Source organism: Mustela nigripes, chromosome 1, assembly GCF_022355385.1.
Source record: "Mustela nigripes isolate SB6536 chromosome 1, MUSNIG.SB6536, whole genome shotgun sequence".
NCBI lineage: Eukaryota > Metazoa > Chordata > Mammalia > Carnivora > Mustelidae > Mustela > Mustela nigripes.
In genome coordinates, this window is record NC_081557.1 from 166,454,509 (window position 1) to 166,480,188 (window position 25,680).

Genomic DNA, 25,680 nt, shown 5'->3' on the forward strand with positions numbered 1-25,680 from the left:
CTCAGTCAATTATCATATGGTTTCACTTATATGTGGAACATAAGCGGCTGCCTTTGTCTCAGGTCATGGTCCTGGCATCCTGGGATCGAGTCCTGAATTGGTCTCCTTGCTCCGCGGAGAGCCTGCTTCCCCCCACCCATCTCTCTGCCTGCCTGTACTCTCTCTATCTCTCTGACAAATAAATAAATAAAATCTTTAAAATACTAAAAAAAAAAAAAAAAAAAAAAAACCAAACCCATTAGAATTAATAAATAAGTGCAGCAAGGTCATATGATAGAAGTTCATTCAGTTGCATTTTTACACACAAGCTATGAACAATCTGAAAATGTACTTTAAAAATTCCATTCAGCAATGTGAAATATAAGAAAACAAAACAGATGAACACATGGGAGGGGGAAATAAAAGAGAGAGGGAAACATGAGAAACTCTTAAAGATACAGAACAAACTGAGGGTTGACTGGAGGGAGAAATGTGGGAGATGGACTAGAGGGGTGGTGGGGATTAAGGGGGGCACTTGTGATGAGCACTAGGTGCCGTATGTAAGTGTTGAATAACTGAACTCCACTCCTGAAACCAATATTTCACTGTATGTTAACTAACTAGAATTTAAATAAAAATTAAATTGAAAAATTCCATTCAGCAGTACCAAGAAGTATAAAATATTAGGAATAAATTTAATGAAAGACTTGTCCATTGAAAACTACAGAGCATTGCTGAAAGAAATTAAAGAATACCTTGATAAATGGAGAGGCAGTCCATGGATAGGAAGTCTCAAAACTGTTAAGCTAACATTATTTCGCAAGTTGATTATGTTCAACACAATCCTTACAAAAATCCCTATTATAATTTTAAAATTTAAAAAGCTGATCCTAAAAGCAATTTAAAAGTGCAGATCTTTGAGAACAGTGAAAACAATTTTGAAAAACAAGGCAAAGTTGAAGGACTTATACTTGCATATTTCAAAACTTATTATGAGGCTACAGTAATCAAGAGATAGTATACTACTGACAGAAAAATAGACATATAGATCAATGAACTAGAAATATTAAGAGCCCAGAAATAAATACTTATATTTATTAGTTTGATGAAGTTCTAGAACCTAGGTGAGGTGAAGATTGAAATCCATCATGGTCTATGCGACATTCCAACACATGTGGCCCTTGCAGCCAACTTCCCTAGGAAACGGTCCCCGGTTGCGTTTTAATTCAATCGGGTACTGGTTTCGGCCGGCTCCCAGTGGAGGTCCCGCGGCCAGAAGTGGCTAGACCGGGCATGTGGAGGGGATCACATTAGATCAATCAGGAGGAAACCTCACACGGGAGTCTTAAGATTGGCAGCCGTCCTGGTGACTTAGTTGGCTGTCCCGTGCCCAAGGGAGACAACTTTCTATAAGAACAGGAATAAAGAGAGGCCATCAAGTTTCTGGGTCTTATTGCCATTCCGGCCAGGGTACTAACTTACAGCCAAAAGGCAGATGCTCTCCTCCCCGTGGAGTAGCCACGGGCTAGAGGATTACAGCCTGAGCAATTGACATGCAAGTGTTCCAATAAGACCATACTCCTTGAAAAGCCCCTGAAATCAGAGTAAATGGAAAGAAAGTACTCACCAATTTTGCACCGAAGCTCAGAGTCCAAATGTAAAGACTCACAGCCCCACGCTGGGCGCCATATGATGAAGTTCTAGAACCTAGGTGAGGTTTGGTGGGCTGAGGTCCGGAGCCGATGACCAAGAAAGAATTCTTGAGACATCTTTGGTGCAAAATGGTGGTTTATTAAAGCACGGGGACAGGACCCGTGGGCAGGAAGAGCTGCTGCCCCGGGTTGTGAGGGATGGCAGGTTATGTACCCTGCTGTTGGGGGAAGGTGAGGGGAAGGGAGGTTTCAGTGGAGTTTTCATATGCTAAAGAGGGCCTACAAGGTGCCAGGATGTTCCAGGCCTGCCGGAGGCCTTGCCCTTGCTGCTGGATCAATGTTGTCTTTAGACCAGCCATTAACATTAAGATAGTTGGGAGACTTTTTGGTGGGGTCTCACAATCCTGCTATCAATCGTCTTTGTTAGTGAGATTTAGGACATTTGTAAACCAAGGGAGACTCCTGTCTAGCAGGATTGTGAGCTCTGCAAGTTAACTATTTGCTTATTGTTCATGGCAGTCAGGGCTGCCTGAGGGATGCTACACTTATGGAGGGGAGCGGGTGAAGAGGGGGTGCAAGGCGCCAGCTTTTGCTTTGTCCTCAGCCAGCCTCCTGCTCCCTCATCAAGTTGATTTTTGAAAAATGTGCTGAAGCAGTTCAGAGAGGGGAAACTGTAGTCTTTTAAAAAAACAGTGCTGGAACAATTGGATAGCTGCATACAGAAAGATGAATTGTTACCTCACACTCACATCGCACACAAAAGTCATCTCCAAATGGATCATATATAAATATAAGATCTAAGCCTATAAAACTATCAGGAAAAAAAACATAGAACTGAATTTTCACACCTTGAGGTAACTAATGATTTCTTAGAATTGACTATAAAAACACAGACAATGAAAGACAAAAATATATATATTGTACTTCATCAAAATTAAACATTTTTGTTCTTCAGATTCATCATGAAGAAAGTGAAAAGACTGGCCAAAGACAGGGGAAAAATATTTGCAAATAATACATCCAATTGAGGACTTGTGTCTAGAATACACAAAAACTCTTACAATTTAGTAAGAAGACCTATAACCCAATTTTAAAACAGAGAAAATAATTTGAAGTCCACACAAAAAAACTACATATTGTATGACTTCATTTATACCAAGTCCCAGAAAAGCCAAGTCTATAGCATAGTGGTATGAAACAGGGAGTGACTGCAATTAGAGTGAAGTTTCTTTTTGGGGTAATGGAAATATCCTAAAATTAGACTGTATTGGTGTTTACATAACTAAAAACTTAAAAATAATTATTGAAATAGTACTTAAAATGACTGTATTTTATGACAGGTAAATTATAACTCAGTAAGGTATTAAAAATAATATCTCAATAGTAAGAAAACAATCCAACTTAAAAATGGGTAAAGATGCAGATGCAGTGAAAAGAAGAGGAACATGCACCGCAATGTTCATAGCAGCAATGTCCACAATAGCCAAACTATTCCCTTCAACAGAAGAATGAATAAAGATGTGGTCCTTATATACAACTGAATATTACTCAGCCATCAGAAAGGATGAATATCCACCATTTGCATTGACATGGATGGAACTGGAGGGGATTATGCTAAATGAAATAAGTCAAGCAGAGAAAGACAATTATCATATGGTTTTTATATGTGGAACATAAGGAATAGCATGGAGGATTTTAGGAAAAGGAAGAGGAAGACAAAGGGGGGGATCAGAAGGGGAGATGAACCATTAGAGACTATGGACTCTGGGGAAACAAACTGAGGTCTTCAGAGGGGAAGGGTGTGGGGGGATGGGTTAGCCTGGTGATGGGTGTTAAGGTGGGCACATATTGCAACAATGTATTATTGTGGGGAAATGATGAATCATGGAGCAATGAATATTGAAACTAATGAAGTACAGTGTGGTGACTAACATAATAAAAAAAATTAAAAATGGGCAAATGGCTTGAACAAACACTCCCCTGATGAAGAAATATTAATGACAAATAAACACATGAAGATGTCCAACATAATTATCCATTACTGAAATGTGAATTAAAACCACATTGAGATACAACTACACACATTAGAATTGCTAAAATAAAAACAAAACTACTGACGATATCAACTGCTGATGAGGATCTGGAATAAGCTGAACTCTCATATACTGTGGGTATGAATAGAAAATAATGTAGCCACCGTGGAAAATAGTTTCACAATTTTTTCTCTTTTCTTTTTATTAAAGTATAGTTGACATACAATATTAGATTATTCTCAGTGTACATCACAGGGATTTGACATTTATATACATTACAATATGCTCACCACAGTAAGTGTAGTTATCCATCAATCACCATACAAAGTTATTACAATGTTATTGACTATATTCCCTATACTGTGCTTCACATCCCCATAACTTACGTATTTTACAAGTGAAAGGTTGTATTTCCTAATCCCCTTCACCTATTTTGCCCATCTGCCCACCCACCTCCCCTTTGGCAAATACCAGTTTGTTCTTTGTATTTATGAGTCTGTTTTTGTTTCGTTTCTTTTGTCTTTTAGATTCCACATATAAGTGAAATTATATGATATTTGTCTTTCTCTGTGAATATATCACTTAGCATAATACCCTCTAGGTCCATCCATATTGTTGCAAATGGTATGATTTCATTTTTTTCCCCTTATCTGTGGGTTTTATTAACATATAATGTATTATTTGTTTCAGGGACACAGGTTTGTGAGTCATCAGTCTTACACTATTCACAACACTCACTATAGCACATACCCACCCCAGTGTCCCTCACCCAGCCACCCCATCCCTCCATCCCTCTCTCCTCCAGCAACCCTCAGTTTGTTTCCTGAAATTAGGAGTCTCTTATGGTTTGTCTCCCTCTCTGGTTTTGTCTTGTTTCATTTTTCCCTCCCTTCCCCTATGATCCTCTGTCTTGTTTCTTAAATTCCTCATATCAGTGAGATCGTTTCATTTCTTTTTTCATAGCTGAATAATATTCCATTGCATACATATAGCCCATCTTCTTTATCCATTCATCTATTGATGGTCACTTTGGTTATTTCCCTATCTTGGCTATTATAAATAATGCTGCAATGAACATAAGGGTATATATATTTTTTAAAATTGGTGTTTTTACTTCCTTTGGATAAATACCCGGAAATGCAGTGGATGGATTGTATAGTAGTTCTATTTTTAATATTTTGAAGAAACCTCCATACTGTTTTCTATAGTGGCTGCACCAATTTATATTCCTGGCAAAAGTACAAAAGGGTTTCTTTTTCTCCACATCCTCCCTTGTTATTGTCTTTTTGATAATAGCCATTTTGACAGGTATGAGATGATATCACAATTTCTTGTAAGGTTTTTTTTTTTTTTTTAAAGGTTTTATTTATCTGAGCAGGGAGCCTGATGAGGGACTCGATTCCAGGACTCCAGGATTATGACCTGAGCAGAAGACAGTTGCTTAACCAACTGAGCCACCAAGGTGCCCTCTTATAAAGTTTTTAATTGTTATATGGCCCAGCAGTCTCACACCTAGTTAATTACCCTAGAGAAATAAAAGCTGTTGTTCACACGCAAATCTTTGCATGGGTGTTTATAGCAACTCTATTCATAATTGTTCAAAACTAGAAACAACACAAATGTTTTTACCAGTGGTGGATGAACAAACAAAATTTGGTATAGCCATGCAATGCAATATTTTCAGAAATAAAAAGGAGCAAACTTTTGAAACACTTAGCAACTTAGATAAATCTCAGAGATGTTATAGTTAGTGAAAGTATCTGTACTCAAAGCTTACCTGTTGTATGGTTATATTAATATGATACTTTTCCCAAAAGACCAAACTACAGTGGTGAAACATAAATCATGGATAACCAGTTCTTAGGGCAGGGAGAAGGTATGAATACAAAGGTGTAGCATACGGGAAAAAATTATTTTGTGTTCTGATTGTGATGGCTGTTAAATGAATCTATTCATGCATTAAATATCCTGCATTGGTACATCATTTAAAATCAATTCTACCTTATGTTAATTTTAAAAATCAATTCTACCTTATGGAATTTAGATTTTCAGACATCATTGAAATCAAATTTGTGATTTCTAATCATATTAGATATTCTTTGTATTAAAATATTTGTGTGTAAGGGGTTATCATGTAAATACTAACTCCCCCCCTGCAACAAAAGGTAGACTATGTAAGTGTCACAAACATTAGACTTGAAAGCATGAAGTGGTATTAAATATAAAGATGGACATTTCATAATGATAAAAAGGACAAGTTCAACAGAAAGGCATAACAAATCCTGATTTGTATTATATTGCTTTAAAATGTGCAAAGGAAAATAGGCAGAACTAAAGTGAAAACTACATTGCCAGTCACAGTTGGACTATCACATACTTCTCTCAGTAACTGATAGAACAGAAAGCAAAACAACAATAAAAAAGCCTAGTAAAGATGAAGAAAATTTGAACTTGATTAATGAACTCGATGTAAATACAGAGGAGAGTTCATCACATCAGACAATGTCAACACTTCTCTCCATTTGTTTTGAAACTTTATATAGGTGGTGTTTGTAGGATTTTTAAAAAAAAAACAACCTATCAGAGTGATTTCCCCTAAAAATTAACAAATCAAATAGTGAAACTGTATCCAAATAGCAGATGAATGGAAAATACTGTACAAAGGGTCATTAAATATCCCCTATTACATAACTCCTGAGACTTGCAGGAACAGGTACATGCAAAGAACCTCAGATGAGTTCTAAGGAACAGTTACAACAAAGGGAAAACCATGATCCAGTAAATAAGCAAAGTAACTAATAATAAGAAAGCATATGAACATCCAGGTCTTTCTATAAAATAAATTTTGGAAAAATATTCTTAACCTGCTTTATAGAAAGTTACATCCCCCCGCCCAGGTTATTAAACTAAGGATCCTAAGGTATATTAAAAAAATACAGGGTCACTTGGGTGGATACTTGGTTAAATGTCTGCCTTCAGCTCAGGTCATGATCCCAGGATCCTGATATCCTTCCCTGTGTGGGGAGCCAGCTTCTCCCTCTTCCTTTGTCCCTCCACGTGCTCTCTCTCTCTCAAATAAATAAAATCTTAAAAAAAAGAAAGTATAAATTCCCCATAATCCTGCCACTAAGAGACAACAACATATATCCTGGTTCATTTTTCATTTCCTTTTTACTATTTTATTTATGCATATGCATACTTATACATTTATTATTATATCACTGTATTTTGTACCTGTTTATAATTATCTACATTCTCTGTATTTAATATCATATAGCACACTCTTTGAATATAAATATTCTCAAAATACTATTCTTAATCATTAAAGAATATTCTAAAACATGCATAAGAATGTCTATTTCCGACCTATTATAGTGTGAAAAAATTGCAAACAACAAAGTCATTCTTTGTAACTTTATTTTTTATGGATAGATACCTGGAGTTAGAATTGCTCTGTTTAATGGAGTAAGCAATTTTAGTATACATGTTACCAAATTAATTTCTCAAAATGTTGTTCTGATTTCTATTTCCACCAGCAAAAATTAGAATGCTTACTTTTCTAACTTTCAGTAGCACCGTATTACCATAAAGTATTTTTATTTTTTATTTTATTTTAATTTTTTTTTTAGATTTTATTTATTTATTTGACAGACAGAGATCACAAGTAGGCAGAGAGGCAGGCAGAGAGAGAGAGGGAAGCAGGCTCCCTGCTGAGCAGAGAGCCCAGTGTGGGGCTTGATCCCAGGACCCTGGGATCATGACCCGAGCTGAAGACAGAGGCTTTAACTCACTGAGCCACCCAGGTGCCCCCCATAAAATATTTTTAAATGAATGTGCACATCTTTGATTATTGTTAAGATAATATTTTAATATCTAATACTTCTTTAATAAGAAATATTTTTCATTTATTTATGTAATAATTTTTTAAAAATTGTCATATTTTGTATATTTGCATTAAAATTTTCTTATTGATTTATAGGAGCTTATTATAAGTTAAAATTATTAACCCTGTGTCTATCATTTATATTGAAAATAATTTTTAAAATGTACTTACTATTTAATTATACTTTAATACTTTTGATTTTGTGGCTAAACTATATAATTTTTTAAATTTTTTTATTTTATGTTATTTTATTTTTTTAATTTTTTATTTTTTATAAACATATATTTTTATCCCCAGGGGTACAGGTCTGTGAATTGCCAGGTTTACACATTTCACAGCACTCACCAAAGCACATACCCTCCCCAATGTCCATAATCCCACCCCCTTCTCCCAAACCCCCTCCCCCCAGCAACCCTCAGTTTGTTTTGTGAGATTAAGAGTCACTTATGGTTTGTCTCCCTCCCAATCCCATCTTGTTTCATTGATAGTAGTTCTACCCACTTAAGCCCCCATGTTGCATCACCACTTCCTCATATCAGGGAGATCATATGATAGTTGTCTTTCTAACATGGATGGAACAAGAGCGTATCATGCTTAGCAAAATAAATCAAGTATTATTTTTATTATTAACAAACATTTCTTGGTTAGAGCCAACAACTTATTGTCAGAAAAATTGTAGTAGACTATTTTAGATTCTATTCAACTTCCACTGTGGTTTTACTAGAATAGAGCCTTAAGACAGTGGATACATTTATACTATTTAGTTTTTTTGCTTTATGTATGTGCAGGTATGTATGTGTATGTGTGTGTGTGCGTGTGTGTGTGTAAAGTTTATTTCTTATAGTTCTCACATATTGCATTTGGAGATAAATATTTATCATGTTAAGAAAGTACCATATATTGCAATTCACCAAGAATTCTGTTAGAAATGTGTATTGAGTTATATTGGATGCATTTCAAAATCCATTTAGATGATGATTTGCTTATTTTTGACATCATATATTAATAGTTTCTGGTATTCAGCTATTCTTATTTCTCTGGGTTGTCTTTCCTATTAGGTATTTCATTTCTACCATTTTCTTTTCAGTTCTAGTTCCACACTATATAATTTGTATCTCTGACAAAGGTACTTTTTTAGTTTTTATTTAAATTCCAGTTAGTTAGCATACAATGTAATATTAGTTTCAGGTATACAATATAGTGATTCAACACTTCCATACATGACCCTGTGCTCATCACAAGTGCCCTCCTTAACCCCATCACCTGTTTCACTCACCACCCCTCCTCTCTGGTAACTGTCAGTTTGTTCTCTGTAGTTAAGAGTCTGTTTCTTGGTTTGCCCCCTGCTTCTCTATTTTCCCCCTTCGCTTATTTGTTTTGTTTCTTAAGTTGCACATATGAGTGAAATCATATGGTATTTGTCTTTCTCTGACTGATTTATTTGGCTTAGCATTATACTCTAAAGGTACTTTTTTAGTTTTTATTTAAATTCCAGTTAGTAGTATTGATCACTGCAAGTGGCAAGATTTATTCTTGAATAATATAATAATTATGTTTGGTGAATAGAATGGTCTATATGTGCTATCTAAATAGTGTGCAAATGCCTGAGACAAAAGTATTTATTTATTACCAAACTTAGGCAATTAGATTGTGATACTTGACTTGCCAGCAGGTCTCACTTTGCAAAGTAGTATGAGAACATCAAAATTACCATGCAAGTTGAAACAGTGCAAAATGGTCTTAATAATCAATGAGAAAAATGACAAATTCTCTGAGACCTTTAAAAATTTCTGTCACAATCCAAACGGCCAACAGACACATGAAAAAGTGCTCAGCATCACTCAGCATCAGGGAAATACAAATGAAAACCACAATGAGATACCACCTCAAACCAGTCAAAATGGCTAAAATTAACAAGTCAGGAAACAACAGATGTTGGCGAGGTGGAGAAAGGGGAACCTTCCTACACTTTGGTGGGAATGCAAGCTGGTGCAACCACTCTGGAAAACAGTATGGAGGTTCCTCAAAAAAATTGAAAATAGAGCTGCCTTGCAACCCAACAATTGCATTAATGGGTATTTACCCCAAAGATACAAACGTAGTGATCTGAAGGGGCACGTGTACTTGAATGTTTATAGCGGTAATGTCCACAATAACCAAACTATGGAAAGAGCCTAGATGTTCATCAAGAGTTGAATGGATAAAGAAGATGTGGTACATATATATATAGTGGAATACTATGTAGCCATCAAAACCCCCCAAAATCTTGCCATTTGCATTGACGTGGATGGAACTAAAGGGTATTATGCTAAGTGAAATAAATCAATCAGGGAAAGACAATTATTAGAGTCTAACCGTCCCAGGGGAAGTTTATGCCAAATCTGTCCCAGATAGCCTTCAAAGTAGTTTGGAAGTATTCCACTTAGCCCACTTTAGCCATCCTGTGTCATCTAAGGGGGAAGAAAAAAAAAGAAAAACACTTAAGAAGTTCACAGGCCAGAGGCATATGCTCACAAAATGACTGGACCTAATCATAGGACTCAAGAACACATGCCCTTTCCTCATATCTCACCACCACATTACAGTTAATATGATTTGGTAACTAAAATTATAGCTATGTTCTTGAGAGAACTAAATCCGGTAACTGAAATTTGTGCAAAGTGAGAAGTGCATGTATAAAATTGGCTATCTATTTATTTAGTCTTTAGCATACGTGTTCTGTTTGTGAGGGGCTAAGCTATAAAATTGGTATCATTTTATATGTTTCTAAGCAGATGTCATTGCTGTTCATTAAAGATATTTATCAGCAATGGTTCTGTGACTGGTGAATGAGGATTGCCCATAATATCTTGTATAGGAAAGATATTTTAATCTATTATTTAAAAATCTTGGATTATCTTCATTTTATTTGATTCTGAAATATTATATCCTTTAACATGAAATTAAGATTATGTAAGTCTTTGTTGAAGAGATATAAAAAATATATTGATTTCAGAAGTGAAATAGTTTAAGCTATTGAAAACATGATGCATAGTTTAGGAATTTTGAATATATTTTATACCATGTAGTTAGCTAATTGGAAAAAACTACCTACATATATCCATTCAACTTGAAGGCATAAAAATCAGTACACATGGTACTGTACCATCTTTTAAACTTAAGAGGTTTATTTATCTGGGAATTCTAAATTGTAATTAATAGTACTTATTCAACATAAACACTCAATCTTATGAGTATTTTTTCTTCTTCAAAATTGTTCCTTATGCTTTGAAAATCTCGAAGTCTTTTTCTTTATATGTAATTCACCTGGATACTATAATCATGCACTAGACTGTGTAGGTATTTAAGATGTTTTATTTTTATTTAAATATTAACTACTCATAGTCAATTTATTAGGAGATATTTTCTATTCCTCTGTACAATGAACTTTAAAGATGCTTCTATAATTTCTTTTTCTGTTCTAAACTCTACATGTGCTTTCCCTATTATGTGTTTTTATAGTTATCATTAACTTTATTGTTCATTCATTTAATTGAAATACAGGTCTAGTCTGGTCCTCATGGCACTTATAACCCAGTAGGACAGACAGACAAAAAACAATAAGGAATAAAGATTAATGAATTACATAGTATTTCAGAAGGTGATACATTTAATAAAGAATAAAGCAATTTTAAGAAGTAGTACATGGAATGAACAATGCAGCTATCTGGAGAAAGCATCTTTAAAATAGCATGTGAGATGTGGAAATATGACTAGTATATTGCTGAAACAGAGTAGACTAATGATGGTGGAGCAGAGTGGTGGAGTGGTGAGTAGCAGTAGATAACAATAGAGAGTAACAAAGGACCAGTTACTACAAATTCTTGTAGACCATTATAAAAACTTTGATTTTGGGTGCCTGGGTGGCTCAGTGGGTTAAGTCGCTGCCTTTGGCTCAGGTCATGATCTCAGGGTCCTGGGATCGAGTCCCGCATTGGGCACTCTGCTTAGCAGGGAGCCCACTTCCTTCTCTCTTTGCCTGCCTCTCTGCCTACTTGTGATCTCTCTCTCTGTCAAATAAATAAATAAAATCTTTAAAAAAAAAACAAACAAACTTTGATTTCTATCCTGAGAGAACTGGAGAACTATTGGATACCTTGCTCAGGGGAAAATGATCAGATTCATTATTAACAGGATCACTCTGGTGGTTTCTTTTAGAACGAACCAAAAAGAAGCAAGAGTAGGAGTAGGAAAACAGTTAGGAGAGAAATGAATTGACCAAGACTAGGGAGACAACAGTAGACATCTTAAGAAGTGATTAGATTTTACACGTATTCTGAAAATAGGGGTGTTAGATTTGTTGATGGATTGGATATAGAATATGAAAGAAGAGATGAGTTAAGAATATGTCTAAGAGTGGGACGCCTGGGTGGTTCAGTGGGTTAAAGCCTCTGCCTTCGGCTCAGGTCATGATCCCAGGGTCCTAGGATCGAGCCCCGCATCGGGCTTTCTGCTCAGCAGGGAGCCTGCTTCCTCCTCTCTCTCTGCCTGTTTCTCTGCCTACTTGTGATCTCCATCTGTCAAATAAATAAAATCTTTAAAAAAAAAGAATATGTCTAAGAGTTTTGACCTGAGGCTCAGATTTTGACCTCAGAAGACTGCAGGAGGAGCAACTTTGGAGGAAAGTCAGGAACTCAGTAAAGTCTGGAGATACCTCAATCTCAGTAAAGTCTACATCTCAATGGTAATGTAGAATAAGTTGTTGGATTTAAGATTCTGGAATACAGCTGAGGGGTTCAGCTAGATATTAATTGGTATCGTTTAGTGTATGAGCCATATCTACATTGTTTATCCCAATTGTACCATACCTATACAATGTTTAGTACTTAAAAGGTACTCATGAAATACGTGTTAAGTGACTACAAGTATAATGAATTGTGTGCTGGTAAATGTTTAACTATAGACACTCCAGGAAAAAAAAAAAAAAATCAAACAGAAAACAAAACTTCTGATTTCTAGTGTTTGCAGATTTTCGTGGTATAAACTCTTACCATGATTTCAGGCTACCAAAATAACATCACTAAATGCAGAGTTGGGAAGAAATGTGTGTAGTTGATTCCCTCATCAGTATAAACCAGCTCCAGGATAAAACTAGGACCACTCTTGGTTAGTGATATAATCAGTCTTGTTTAATGATTTTTGACTTCCCGCAATTCACTTTCCCATTCCTTCCTATTCTTTTACTATTTAGTCTATGATCTTAAATATGGGTTTAAAATAATACTATCTTGGAGGATGTGTCAGGAGATGGGTGAAAGAGGCAATGGGGATTAAGGAGTGCACTTGTCATGATGAGCTCTGGGTGTTGTATGGAAGTGCTGAGTCACTACACTATACACCTGAAACTAATATAACACTGCTTGTAAACTGTGCGGGAATTTAAACATTTTTTAATTAAATTTTTTAATGTTTTAAAATAAAATAAAACAAAATAAAATAAAATGATAAAATAAAATGTCTCTCCCCCCCCAAACAATCAAATACATATTTCCTTTAATTATAGGTGTGCATAAAAGAGAATTTTAAATAAGCTTGATACTTGGGCAGACAGGAAGAAAAGAAAATCTCGTAAGTGATAATGAAAGCTCAAAATGGGGGATTTAAGCAAATATTTAAAAACCTGTATCACATACCAAACTAAGTTTATCCTTGTACCTTTAGCCAGGCTTTTATATTATCCCACACATCTGAGATACTATTATGCAACTCCTGGGAAAAAGATTTCAGAGCCTATAAAATAATGTATTATAACGTTAACAGTACTCTCTTGCCAGAGATTTCTTCATAAATTTGAATTTAGCCTAGAAAATGTGTTTTAAAATGTTACCATAAGACATCTACCACAAGAACGTCTATACAAAGTTTATTCAAGTTGTTCTGTTTTGGAGTCCCAGCTCTTTGGCATACATCTAAGTCACTATTGATTCTTTAAAAAATATTTACTTTATTAATATTTTAAAAATTTGTACTGTGGTAAAACATACATAAAATTTACCATTTTAACTATTTTTAAGTGTACAGTTCAGGCATTATGTACATTCACATTGTTGTGTGGCCTTCGCCACTATCTATAGAACTTTAATTAATTAATAATTCATTTCATATAAAATAAGTAGATAATTTAAAAAGCACAAAACAAAATTCCCCAAAGTCTCACCATTCAGAGCAAATCAACCTTGTTGCACATATGGAATTATATCAGATTGTTAAATCCATAGTCTAAAAATCCCCCATGTGTTAGAGAACCTGCTGAATTTAAAATGGGATTCACACCCTGACCGTGTCTAATGAAATGGTAGGGCTGCAAACCCCAATTGTCTATTTTGCAGCATTTATTTAATGTACCAGTGAGCAAGCCTCAATAAAAATGACTTATGCTCAGAGTGATGAGGCATGGGGAAGAGGAGGTATGGACAATTCCCCATCCTGGACATAACATTTATGGCTGAGCCCCAAGGAGAGATATTTGCAAGTAGAAGATGAAGGAATGTTGGTCATTAAGAAATTGCTAATGGAACAAAGATTAGGAAAAAGATCATTCTTCTAAATTCTTTTTTTTTTCTTTTTTATAAACATATAATATATTTTTATCCCCTTGGGTGCAGGTATGTGAATTGCCAGGTTTACACACTTCACAGCACTCACCCTAGCACATACCCTCCCCAATGTCCATAACCCCCACCAACCCTCAGTTTGTTTTGTGAGATTAAGTCACTTATGGTTTGTCTCCCTCCCAATCCCATCTTGTTTCATTTATTCTTTCTTTCTTTTTTTTAAGATTTTATTTATTTATTTATTTGACAGATCACAAGTAGACAGAGAGGCAGGCGGGGTTCAGGGTGGAGGGGAGGCAGGCTCCCTGCTGAGCAGAGAGCCCTATGCGAGGCTCGATCCCAGGACTCTGGGATCATGACCTGAGCTGAAGGCAGAGGCTTTAACCCACTGAGCCACCCAGGTGCCCCCTAAATTCTCTTTCAACACAAATAGACATCACAAAAATTTCAGCAGAGGTTAAAGTTTGTAACTTAGGAGTTCGCAGATTCAGATATAACATGCCCCAAACAACAGTCTGGAGAAAGACATGGCTTCCTTCTCCAGAGAAACTGTCATGCTCTCTACCAATGTGATGACACTACTTTTTCTTTTTTTTTTTTTTTTCCCTAGGGAGCCGGATGTGGGGTTCAATCCCAGGACACCAAGATCATGACCTGAGCTGAAGGCAGATGCTTAACCGACTGAGTCATCCAGGCATCCCTCCATTTTTTATAGTTTAAAATGTCAATATTTTATATGGTTTATTCTAACAGTTGGATATATTTTGTCAAAATCGTTCAGAAGTTCAATTTGCCAATATATTCAGGATATTTTTTCTTTTCTCTCCCTCTTTTTTTTCTTTCTTTCTTTCTTTCTTTTTTAGAGGGTGGGGGCTGCAGAGGAGAGAGCAGGGGAGGGGCAGAGAGAGAGGGAGAAAGAAAATCCTAAGTAGGAACCCGTCACAGGGCTCAGCCTCAGGACTCTAACATCATGATCTGAGCTGAAATCAAGAGTCAGACCTTTAACCGACTGAGCTGCATTAGGTGACCCTCAAGGATATTTTTCAAACCAAAATTCAAAGAACTAGAAACATTAAAAATCCACCCTCCCCAAAATGATCAAATAAATGATGAGGCACCTATGAGACCAAAATGAGATTTAAAAGTCACATGTTTGCATATAACATCAGTCCTCTGGAGTTTCCAGGCACACGTGTATAAATATGGTAACATTAACATAAATATCCACATTTTCTTAGTAATCTTTACTTGCAAACCACCTCTTGCCAGTCTCCAGTGATTTCAGAGTCCCTAGGGAGGTCTGATAATAGTTCATCAGTAGTCCTCTTCATCACTTCTAATCTCCCCATCCCACCCCTGCTCAGTGGGGAGTATGCTTCTCCCTCTGTGCTCCTGGCCCTCCCAAATAAATAAATACAATAAAAAAAAAACTGTAAAAAATGACAATTGCATATGGCTCAATCTAAAACTATATGTAAAAAATGCCCTGTTCATTATATACCTACCAATCTCTGCCAATTTTAATAGATGGAGTTGAATCTCCTTTATAATGAGATTGAATGAACTTTGATTTTCATTTGTTTAATTACTCTTATGATTCATTTATTCAGCAGTCTGGATTCTGTGCTTACCGTGTGCAAACCACTGTCATAAACGTAAGGATACAAAAAGCACTAAGGTCAAAATTGAACCCATCTTCATGGTGTTTACAAGTCTATTAGAGGAAATTATTAATCAAATATTCTTAAAAATAAATATGAAATTTAATATATGAAAGCTGCCATGACTACCATGTGCTAAGATGTCTATAAAGAGACATCTAATTAAATTGGGAGGCTCATGGAAGGTTTCCTGGTGAATGTGACATTTTAGCTATTATTTAAAGGAAGAGTAAGTAAATGTAACTAATGAGGAGATGGCAGAAGGGAATTTGAAATGGTAAACTGTGTTCAAAGACTTTGTGGCAAAAATAAAGCACCATATATTCAGGGACTCAAAGGAAGATAGGAGTGCCTGGGACAGAGATTGGGTCATTTGAGTTACAGTAAATAATATCCAATATTTATAATTTTTTCAATAAAAGTTTAAGAACAGTTTATTAAATTAAAAATGACAATAATGTGACACTATAGTAATTAAAAGAAGGACATCTGTGTTTATGCATGTATATAAAGTACTATGCACCAGAGTATGTGTGTATATATATTATACATATATGTGAGATTTTATAAATATATCACAGATGAGAGTTGAAATGTGAATATGAAGATCATAGGTTGGCTATATTTGGGGAGTAGGATAAGCATACATAAATTTAACTTTCTTACATTTATACTTTTTATTTTTGCACTGTGCATATGCGCCTCTCAAAATGAATGAGTGAAATAATACATTGGAATAAAAGACTGGTATAGAGGATAGATAAGGATCAGAGATTGGGAGCTGGAAGGAAGATGATTTGGAGAGCTTTAGCCCTAACTTCACAACTTTGAGTTATCTGCTTCTCAAGCTATATCCAAAGTTTAGGTGAGAAAAATACTCCTGGGGGAAATGTACTTTATTCCTTCTTGTAGTTTCTTCAATGCATCAAACCTGAACATCTGGAAACTGTTCAACTAGAGAATTGGTACTCTGAGGACTTTATTCACTGAATGCTGCTTTGGCACCTGCCTTTAGCTCGCCCAGAAGAACACTTAACAAACACCTGTAGGAGACCAGCTTTTGCATTTGTGACAGTTGTGTTTGAGGACAGTAACCCCACTATTACCCATATGAAAAAATTCTTAAAACTCAATACTAGAAATTCCTTACCTCTTAAAGAATGTGTATGTATTGCTTTTATGGACAGTGTATACTCTATTACTAATTGTATTTTTTTGCAGGTATATCAAGAGTCACAGATATATCTGAAGTTCAACTTTCATTAATGATTAGAACTCTAACTTTGGGAATATCTATGCTATAACTTCACTGTAATTTTGTTTGTATTTTCTCCAGTCTTAATTTTTCATTCATTTATATTTGCCTATAATTGCGCAGATTATTATGTATCTTTACAATCCAGAAGAAAACCAATTAGATGACAGAAAAAAAATGGGAGTTCTTTATTCAAAAGTGAAAAATAAGGCCATGAACTTACTTGGGGAGAGAGAACAAAGTTAGGACAAACTCAGGCCAGGGATTTAGCATTCAGGAACCTATGTATTTAACCACTACAAAGAGGCAGAGAATGAGAAATATAAGCATGGAAGACAGACCATGGGTACATGGAAATTTAGAAGGCAAGAAGCATTGAGGCACCTGGTAGAAATGCTACTGAAAAATCAAAGGAAGTGAAATGCCCATTGGGTTTCACAACTTATCTTCAGAGAAGGTGTTGGGAGACAAATTCAGATTTGAGTAGCTTGAGGAACAAACGGCAGGTGAAGAAATGGAGATATGTAATGTAAGTAGCCTATAATTTTATACTTGTTAGACATTTGTTTTCCTAAACAGAAAGTTTATGTTTTTTGTTCTTTTTATATTAGTATTGTATCTTCTAATTAGTGTGCTAAATGTGTTATGTTTTAAGATTTTGTCTTTACACGAGGTCTGTTAAATATGCTGCAAACTCATTTTCAACATAGTTTTTCCCATTACCGTGAATGTAACCTTGGTATCTACCAGAGTTCTGCTAGTTATAGAAGTGCCACTTGGGATTATATCTTATGCTATGATGATCGTATGTTTCACCCATTCAATTAGTGTATATATATATTGCTTTCACTATGTGACCCTAATTAATTTTATAAGACTTTGCCCCATAATTTTAACAGAATGTTCAGAGCTCACTACAGCAGTAATTTTAGTAGATATAATGGGTCATTTTTAAAAATTTTTTAAAGATTTTATTTATTTATTTATTTGTTAGAGAGTGAGAGAGAAAGAGAGACTGAGTACACAAGCAGGCAGAGAGGCAGGCAGAGGTGGAGAGAGAAGCAGTCTCCCTGCCTCTCTGCCAAGCAAGAAGACCTGTGGGGGCCTTGAGCCCAGGACCCTGGAATCATGCCCTGAGCCGAAGGCAGCAGCTTAACTGACTGAGCCACCTAGGCTTCCCAAAATGGGACATTTTCAAATCTTTGGATGACAACTACAAATTATAGAAAGAGCCAAAGATTCACAGTAAATTTCCTTGAGGTAATATTTCCCTAAACATAGTTTTATTTACTCTTTTGTAAATAAAGCAGAGAGAGAACAAATACTCTTAGGCTAACCTCATCCCATTTATCATCTGGGTTAAATATTGAGTCAAGTCTTACTGTAGCAATTAAAATAACTCCAAGACCACTTCAGATTTTGTCTAACTGTTGGCAGAAAATAACTGGAAAAATAACCCTTTTCACTCATCAGAATTGAAAAACCAATTTCACACACACTAAATTTTCATTAAACCTTATAAGGAATTATTACTATTTCAAGAAGCTGTGAGAGTTTTATAACATGATATGCTAATTCCCCTGCTGGTCCCATTTAAAAAATCACATGTTTACAAGTAATTAAAAAAAAAGAAAGAAAGAAAGAAAGGGAAACCAAAAAAAAAAAAAAAAAAAAAAAAAAGAAAGGAAGATGCTCAAACTAAAGGAACATTTGTTTCTATCTTGGAGCAAGATTAGAGGCAGTTTCCTCTATTCCTCAGTTGGAGTTGATTTTGTTCCTTCTTTGTACTCACTGCTGTCCCTACAAAAGTGAAGGGGTTAGATACAAGATTAACAGTTTCAGAGCCTTTTTAAAAATGTGATTTTGTGCTTATTTATCCTAGTTAGTGGCTACTAACCACTGCTCCTTCAACTTAATCCTTTGAGTCTAGCATGTGACTGTAGTTCTTACAGATTTATGTTTTCAATATCTCTGTGCTATTTCAAAATAGTAAATACAGAGGATGGATTTACAGAAAGAACTTGTTTTTTCTTATTTTATTTCTTAATGGTGTCTTAATGTAGTAAGAATATTAAGTCTCATTTTATTTTGTTAATACTGAAAAAAGTGCTCTTTTCTTTTCATGGTTAAGAACATTGAGACTTGAGGGTCGCCTGGGTGGCTCAGTGGGTTAAAGCCTCTGCCTTCGGCTCAGATCATGATCTCAGGGTCCTGGGATCAAACCCCACATCAGGGCTCTCTGCTCAGCAGGGAGCCTGATTCCTCCCCTCTCTCTTTCTGCCTGCCTCTCTGCCTACTTGTGATCTGTCAAGTAAATAAATAAAATATTTTAAAAAAGAACATTGAGACTTGAACTTAAAATTACATTCTCCCTCCTCTGTCCCCTATGCAGCTGCCTGCAGGTCACAGAACAGAGATGAATGAACCAGTGTTGTTGGTTTTTAGAATAATATTGATTAAAGTGTAATCAGCTTTCAATTATAAGTGGGGGGTTTCCACTGTCTTAATACAAGTATGCATATTTCATAATGTTCAATGGGAGAAAGTAGGTGCAAGAGAAATTTTAAAAACTTAAATATGGGAACAAATATTGGAGGTCTATCAGGCTTCTTTTAATTGCTTAAGAATTTCAGAATCCCCACTATATATGCAGGAGCATTCTTAAAAATTATCTTAAATAGCTATAAAATGGCAGTTCTCATTTTTAAACCCTTTGTTATTTAGGGTCTTCCCTCTATCATCCGGAACATTGGCTGTATGTAATCTTCCAGGAACAAGGTGTACCCAGCTCATAGCCTACTTAGATTATTAAAAGTGAAATCTAACCCAACTTCAGCATACAACGGTCTTTTGGAGGGGCATTGTTACCTCTAATGGGTGTTCCATGACTGGGAGGACAAGCCAGTATTGGCCTTGCAACAAGAATAGGGAATAGGGTGGGTGGGGATGAAGACCAGCAGACTAGAGAGAGGAGAAAAGGTGGGGGGGGGGTGACTCATTGTCCATTTCTCTGACAGAACAGTGATTAACAGAAGGAAGACCAAAACATAGTTTTACAGAGAACATAAATTTTGCAGCAATTGTTTGAGGCCATTTGGGAAAACCTGCTAGTATTGTTTCTAGCTGAGTTTGTCCTACTGGGAATGATGCATTTTCCCCATCTCCCTCATTGGTCTTCTCAATCCCTCTAGATGCGCTTAATGGGACCAAGGGTTGTGGAGAGTGGGGGAGGCCATAGAAGCAGAAACCGGTTCAGCCAGTTGGATGAGGATCTATGGGTTAGTGACCTCCTTTCTCCAAGAACTCTTTCCAGGCCCTTTCCTTTTATCAAATCCATCTTGTCACCATGTCACTTGGTGAACTTATCCCACTGCTCAGATCTTCTCTCCCCCTTCTCCCCCCTTCCTTCCTATTCTCTCCTCACCTGTCCACCGCAATGGCCGTCATAGAGTAGATGCTGGCGAACACTGCCGTGATAGGAAAGAAGTTCTGGAAGCGACAGTAGTTGGCACCGAAGTACCACTCGCTGTGAAGCGCATAGATGAAGTTGACTAAGGTGTTGAAGGCAGCCATGGAGGCGTCAGAGAAAGCCAGGTTCACGAGGAAGTAGTTGGTGACAGTCCTCATGCGCTTGTGGGCCAGGATGATCCAGATGACGATGAGATTCCCGAAGACCGCCACGGCCACCACCACGCCGTATGCCAGGGACCAGAGGGCGATGCGCCAGGACGGCTGCACGAACTGGTTGGTGAGGTTGGCTCGGGGCTGCGTAGGCTCCGGGGAGGCTGCGGGCAGTCTCGGCTCGGAGGAGGAGGCGGAGAGGTTGCCGGCTTGGACTAGCAGGTGCAGCCACTCAGTCTCAGTCGCCCCTGCCGCCACTCCTGCGGCGAGCGCCGCACTCAGGTTCCCGGCGTTCGCGCTGGCGGTGCCCGCACCGTCGGTCCAGTTCGCGGCTGCGGAGAGAGAGCCCATCGCCGCAAGTCTGCAGCCCCGGACCTCCCCACTCACCGCCGCCAGCTAGCCGGAGCCGACTCCCTCGAAGTTCTTCTCTGCTTTTCCTAAGGGTCGGACCTCAGCTCCGCCTGGTCCCTTTGCTAATGGGCGGACCTCAGCCCCGCCTGGAAGCAAGGTAGAGAAGCTACCGCTGTCCTTGCTGGTTATGAGATGCTTTGAGCCAGCAGGTGATGGGTAGCAGGGGAGTCACTTTCTCTCCGAGGACTTTGCGACTGGAGCAGGCAGATGGATGAGATGCGAGGGAAGGGCGGTGTTAAGAGCCCTCACCAGCGGGGACGTCCGGGGTTGCCCCTGCGCTAGCTCCCGGGGAATGGCTGGAGAACTGGGGTTCAGGCGCGGCAGCGGGCTTTATAGTCTCGTTCAATCCCCTGCTCTGGTGACGTTGTGGGGGCCGCGGAGCTGACGAACCCCTTCGTGGGCCACGATTGCGCTCCTTCCCTCTCTTAGCATTTCATTCATTCGCTCGCTACTTGTATCCACCCAGCCGGAGCATGGCAGGTTGAGACGCTCAAGAAAAGCCGCACTTTCATAGTTGCAATAAAATCTGGGCAAGGTTGTTTTTTCCTCTTTTAACTTCAAGATATTTTGCTGAGGTCCCTGCTCTCAGACATTTCCTTTTTAAACCAATTTAAACCACTCACCCCTAAAGCGGAGGCACGATCCCAGGAGATTTGCCAAGAGCGTGTGTGGGTGTACCTGCTGCAGGCTGTGGGTACAGCTAGACGCACACTTTGGTAGGTGTCACTGGCCTTGGGAATTTCGCTTCACTTTCTGCTTGTGTGTCTGTTCTCACTTCTCAGACCCCTTCTCCTCTCCCACTTCCAGGGTCTACCCATTTGTCCTCTTGTAATCTCTGTCACAAGAAATCAGTCTCCTTTGCCTTCCTCCGGACAGAGACTATGGTTTCTTCTGAAGGATTCTGCTCACCTTGGAATGTCATAATACACTGAGGGTAAATAAGAAACCGGAGATGCAGATTTTTCCCTGAGTGGAAATTATATATATATATATATATATATATATATATATATATATGATAATGATAGAATTGGAAGTACTTACAATGAAAGTGGTTTATTTAAATATTTTTTTAAATTTAAAATTTATTTTTAAGAGGGGGAGAGAGTGGGGTAGAGGTGTGGGCAGAGGGAGAGGCAGATTCCCCACTGAGCAGTGAACCCAATGCAGGACTCTATCGACTGGAGCCAAAGGCAGATGCTCAACCTACTGAGCCACCCAGGCCCCCAGTGAAAAGGGTGTAAAGAGTGACTTCTTTTCTTTCAGAGGAAGAGAAGGATCCAGGTCATGGCTTTCCTTTTAGATCTGCCTTCCACAGAGAGAATCTCTGTATATCCTAATAGAGGATTTATTGTTCATTCATTGTTTCAGTTGTTCCTCCCATTAGTACTGAAATATATTTCCTTCTAGGAGCTGTGCCAAGTATTAGGGATGGAGCAGTGAAACTACAGACATAAACCAGATATGAACCCTGTTCTCACTGAGCCTGCAGTCTAGCAGTATTTTGACATTATTTTTTAAAAATTTTATTCTTTATTTTATTTTTTATTTTTGACATTAGAGCAAGTATTATGGATGGTGGAATATGAAAGTACAACTGGGAATGTGCAACTGAACAGGAGGATATTGTGTTCACTGGATTCTGGATTCTGTAAACATTTCTTAAAGAATTTCTTTGTAAGGAAAAGATATATGCACCCTTCCATTTATTGCAGCTTTATTTACAATACCAAGATATGGAAGGAACCAAAATATCCATTGATAGAAGATTGGATAAAGAAGATATAACATATATAATATAATATAATATAATATAATATAATATATAATGTAATATATTATATACATACACACACACACACACATATATACAGTGGAATATTATTCAGCCATAAAAAATGAGATCTTGCCATTTGTGACTACATAGATGGACCTAGAGCATATTATAGTAAGTGAAATAAGTCAGAGGAAGACAAACATGATATGATTTCACTTATATGTGGACTCTAAAAAACAAAACAAACCAACAAAAGGGCAGAAACAGAACCATAAATATAAGGAGCAAGTTGTTGTTTATGAGTGGGGAAAAGGGAGGATGGGCAAAATGGGTGAAAGGGAATGGGAGATAAAGGCTTCCAGTTATGTAATGAGTAAGTCACACAGGTATGAAAGGTATACCATAGGGAATGTAGTTACTGGTATTGTAATAGGAAATATGGTGACAGATGGTAGCCACACTTGTGGTGACCATAGCATAATACATAGAGTTGTGGAATCACTAAGTTGCACACTTGAAATTAATGTAATATTATGTGTCAACTCTACTTCAATTTACAAAAATTTCTTTGTAAGGATGAAATGAAGTGCCAAAAAATATACTTATCAGAAGATTATGCTTTGAAACATGGGAAGGTTTAGAAGATAATGGCTAAGAAAGAAACTTCCTTAGACTTCTTCCTAAGAGAATTTGATGAGTAATCTGCTCATTGTAGCCTCAGAATCTAAATCTTGCCCTCATCCAAGTTCACTCTGCTGGTTTTCTAATTCCTCTCTCTATTACTCTAAGAACTCCAAAGTCTTAGCCTTGGACTCCCGAGAAAAGGAGGACGGGCAGAGGTAATGGTAACATACCAGAAGGTGATTCTTAGAGAAGGATCCTATACTCTTACATTTAAAATATGGGAGTGTAGCTTTTCTGTTCACTTCCTCCTCCCTGCCAGCGCTGCTCAGGCTGCACCACTAGCTCAGAGCTCTAGGCTCTGGCTAAATTAGCTCCTTAGTGATCTTTCTCCTGTTGCCCTCATGATCAGCTACCAGGACTTCTTCAGCCATGATAAGATGTTCTCCAACGTCTACAAGATTTGGGAGATCAGAGATGAGTTGTGCCTGGAAGTAGAGGGGAAGATGATCAGGAGGACAGAGGGTAACACTGATGATTTACTGAAGATGGAAATACTTCCACTGAAGTCCCGGAGGGCAAAGGTACTGGAAGCACAGTAATCACTAATGTTGCTATTGTCATGAACCATCACTTGCAGGAAACCAGCTTCACAAAGGGCGCCTACAAGAAGTACATCAAAGATTACATGAAATCAAAGGCAAACTTAAAGAACAGAGGCCAGAAAGAGTAAAATCTTTTATGACAGGAACTGAGGAACAAATCAGGCACATTCTAGCTACTTTCAAAAATTACCAGTTCTTTACTGGGGAAGACATAAATCCAGATGGCATGGTTGTTCTGCTGGACTCCTGTGTGAATGGTGTGACTCCATGTATGATTTTCTCTAAGGATGGTTTAGAAATGGCTATTGCTTTGAATGCATCACCTGTTGTCATAACTGGCTGCTGCTTTTCATCCATACAACGCAAGGACTTAGACAAATGGACCTGAAGTTATCTTGAGCTCTTCATTTATTTTGACCTTGATTTATTTGGAGCAGCATATATATATATGTGACTTAAACACAATATATATATTTATATATATATAAAAATATATATATATTTACATATCATGTAGGTGGTCTAAAGATAAAATGCATTTAAACTCATTTGAGAGAATGCCTCTTAGCCTAATACATAATTTAAATTGATCCTGTGCAGTGTCCTAAAGAAGCTAGGGCCTGATTGTAGACTACTGCTAGAAAGCATAAGACTGCCTGCAAATAACTTCTACAGTGAAAACTTCTTCTGGGACTGGACCAGGAAAAAACAAACAAACAAACAAAAACCCCTAAGAACCAAAATTCTTAATTCTGAGTTCAAGTAAAGGGAAAGACTATGCTCATAGTGGTGTCAATGTTTGAAGTGACTCCTTACACATTTCATCATGTTCAAATGAAAGTAATAATTAACTCAAAAAGATTACCAAAAGAATATGAAGAGAATGATACAGTAAGGAAAAAACCCTTGGGAATGTGTTTGAGCACATTTAAAACCTTTGCAAATGCATGAGGCTGTTGGAAATAAGCCAAGTATGGTATCATAGGAGATGTTAATAGGTTTTACATAATAGTGATTAAATCTTGGTTTGACTACATAAATGTTAATAAAAATAATGATCCTTTATGTGAATGTTTGTCATTTATTCCTAATCACCAAGAAATGTTTATCTATTTTATTTGTATAATAGATCACATTTCTCTCAGGTTTAATTGGTTCTCCATATTTTGCTTAGAATACATATTGGTAATGTGCCCCAGTAATTTGCTAACAACTTACAATAATAGAATGGATACTGATGACATGCTTTCCCCTTCTCTTTTCTCCTCCTTTTTTTTTTCTCCTCTCTCTCTTAAAACTCAAGGAAACCATATGGCATATTTCACACTTGTATTTTTATTTTAACAGTCCTCTTAAAAATAATAAGGTAGAATTTCAGGTATTGGTGCTGGCTAGTGGAGGAATTATTTTCAGAAAAATTTTGTCAAGATTCCAGATTTCTCTGACAACAAACTTCTCTTTGACAGTTTGGTTTCAGTATGTTCAGTGTTCCCCCTGTGTTGAGATTTTTTTTTTTCTTATGAATTTCAAATCAGACAGTCCACACTTAGACTCTTGCTTTGCACTTTTATCCTTTGTTATTTCATCAT

The 25,680-nt window shown here is 37.1% G+C and overlaps 1 protein-coding gene and 1 pseudogene across 1 annotated transcript in view; one reads left to right on the top strand and one right to left on the bottom strand.

The window, feature by feature from the left end:
* Positions 1 to 21,031, bottom strand: part of TACR3 (tachykinin receptor 3) — a 78,638-nt gene extending 57,607 nt beyond the window's left edge. Inside the window, exon 1 of the mRNA XM_059394873.1 lies at positions 20,481 to 21,031. Coding sequence (XP_059250856.1) covers positions 20,481 to 21,028 — 548 coding nt within the window. The 5' untranslated portion in view covers positions 21,029 to 21,031. The remainder of the gene's footprint in view (positions 1 to 20,480) is intronic.
* Positions 21,032 to 23,890: 2,859 nt separating this feature from the next.
* LOC132027379 (translationally-controlled tumor protein-like) lies at positions 23,891 to 24,479 on the top strand (annotated as a pseudogene).
* Positions 24,480 to 25,680: the final 1,201 nt, after the last annotated feature.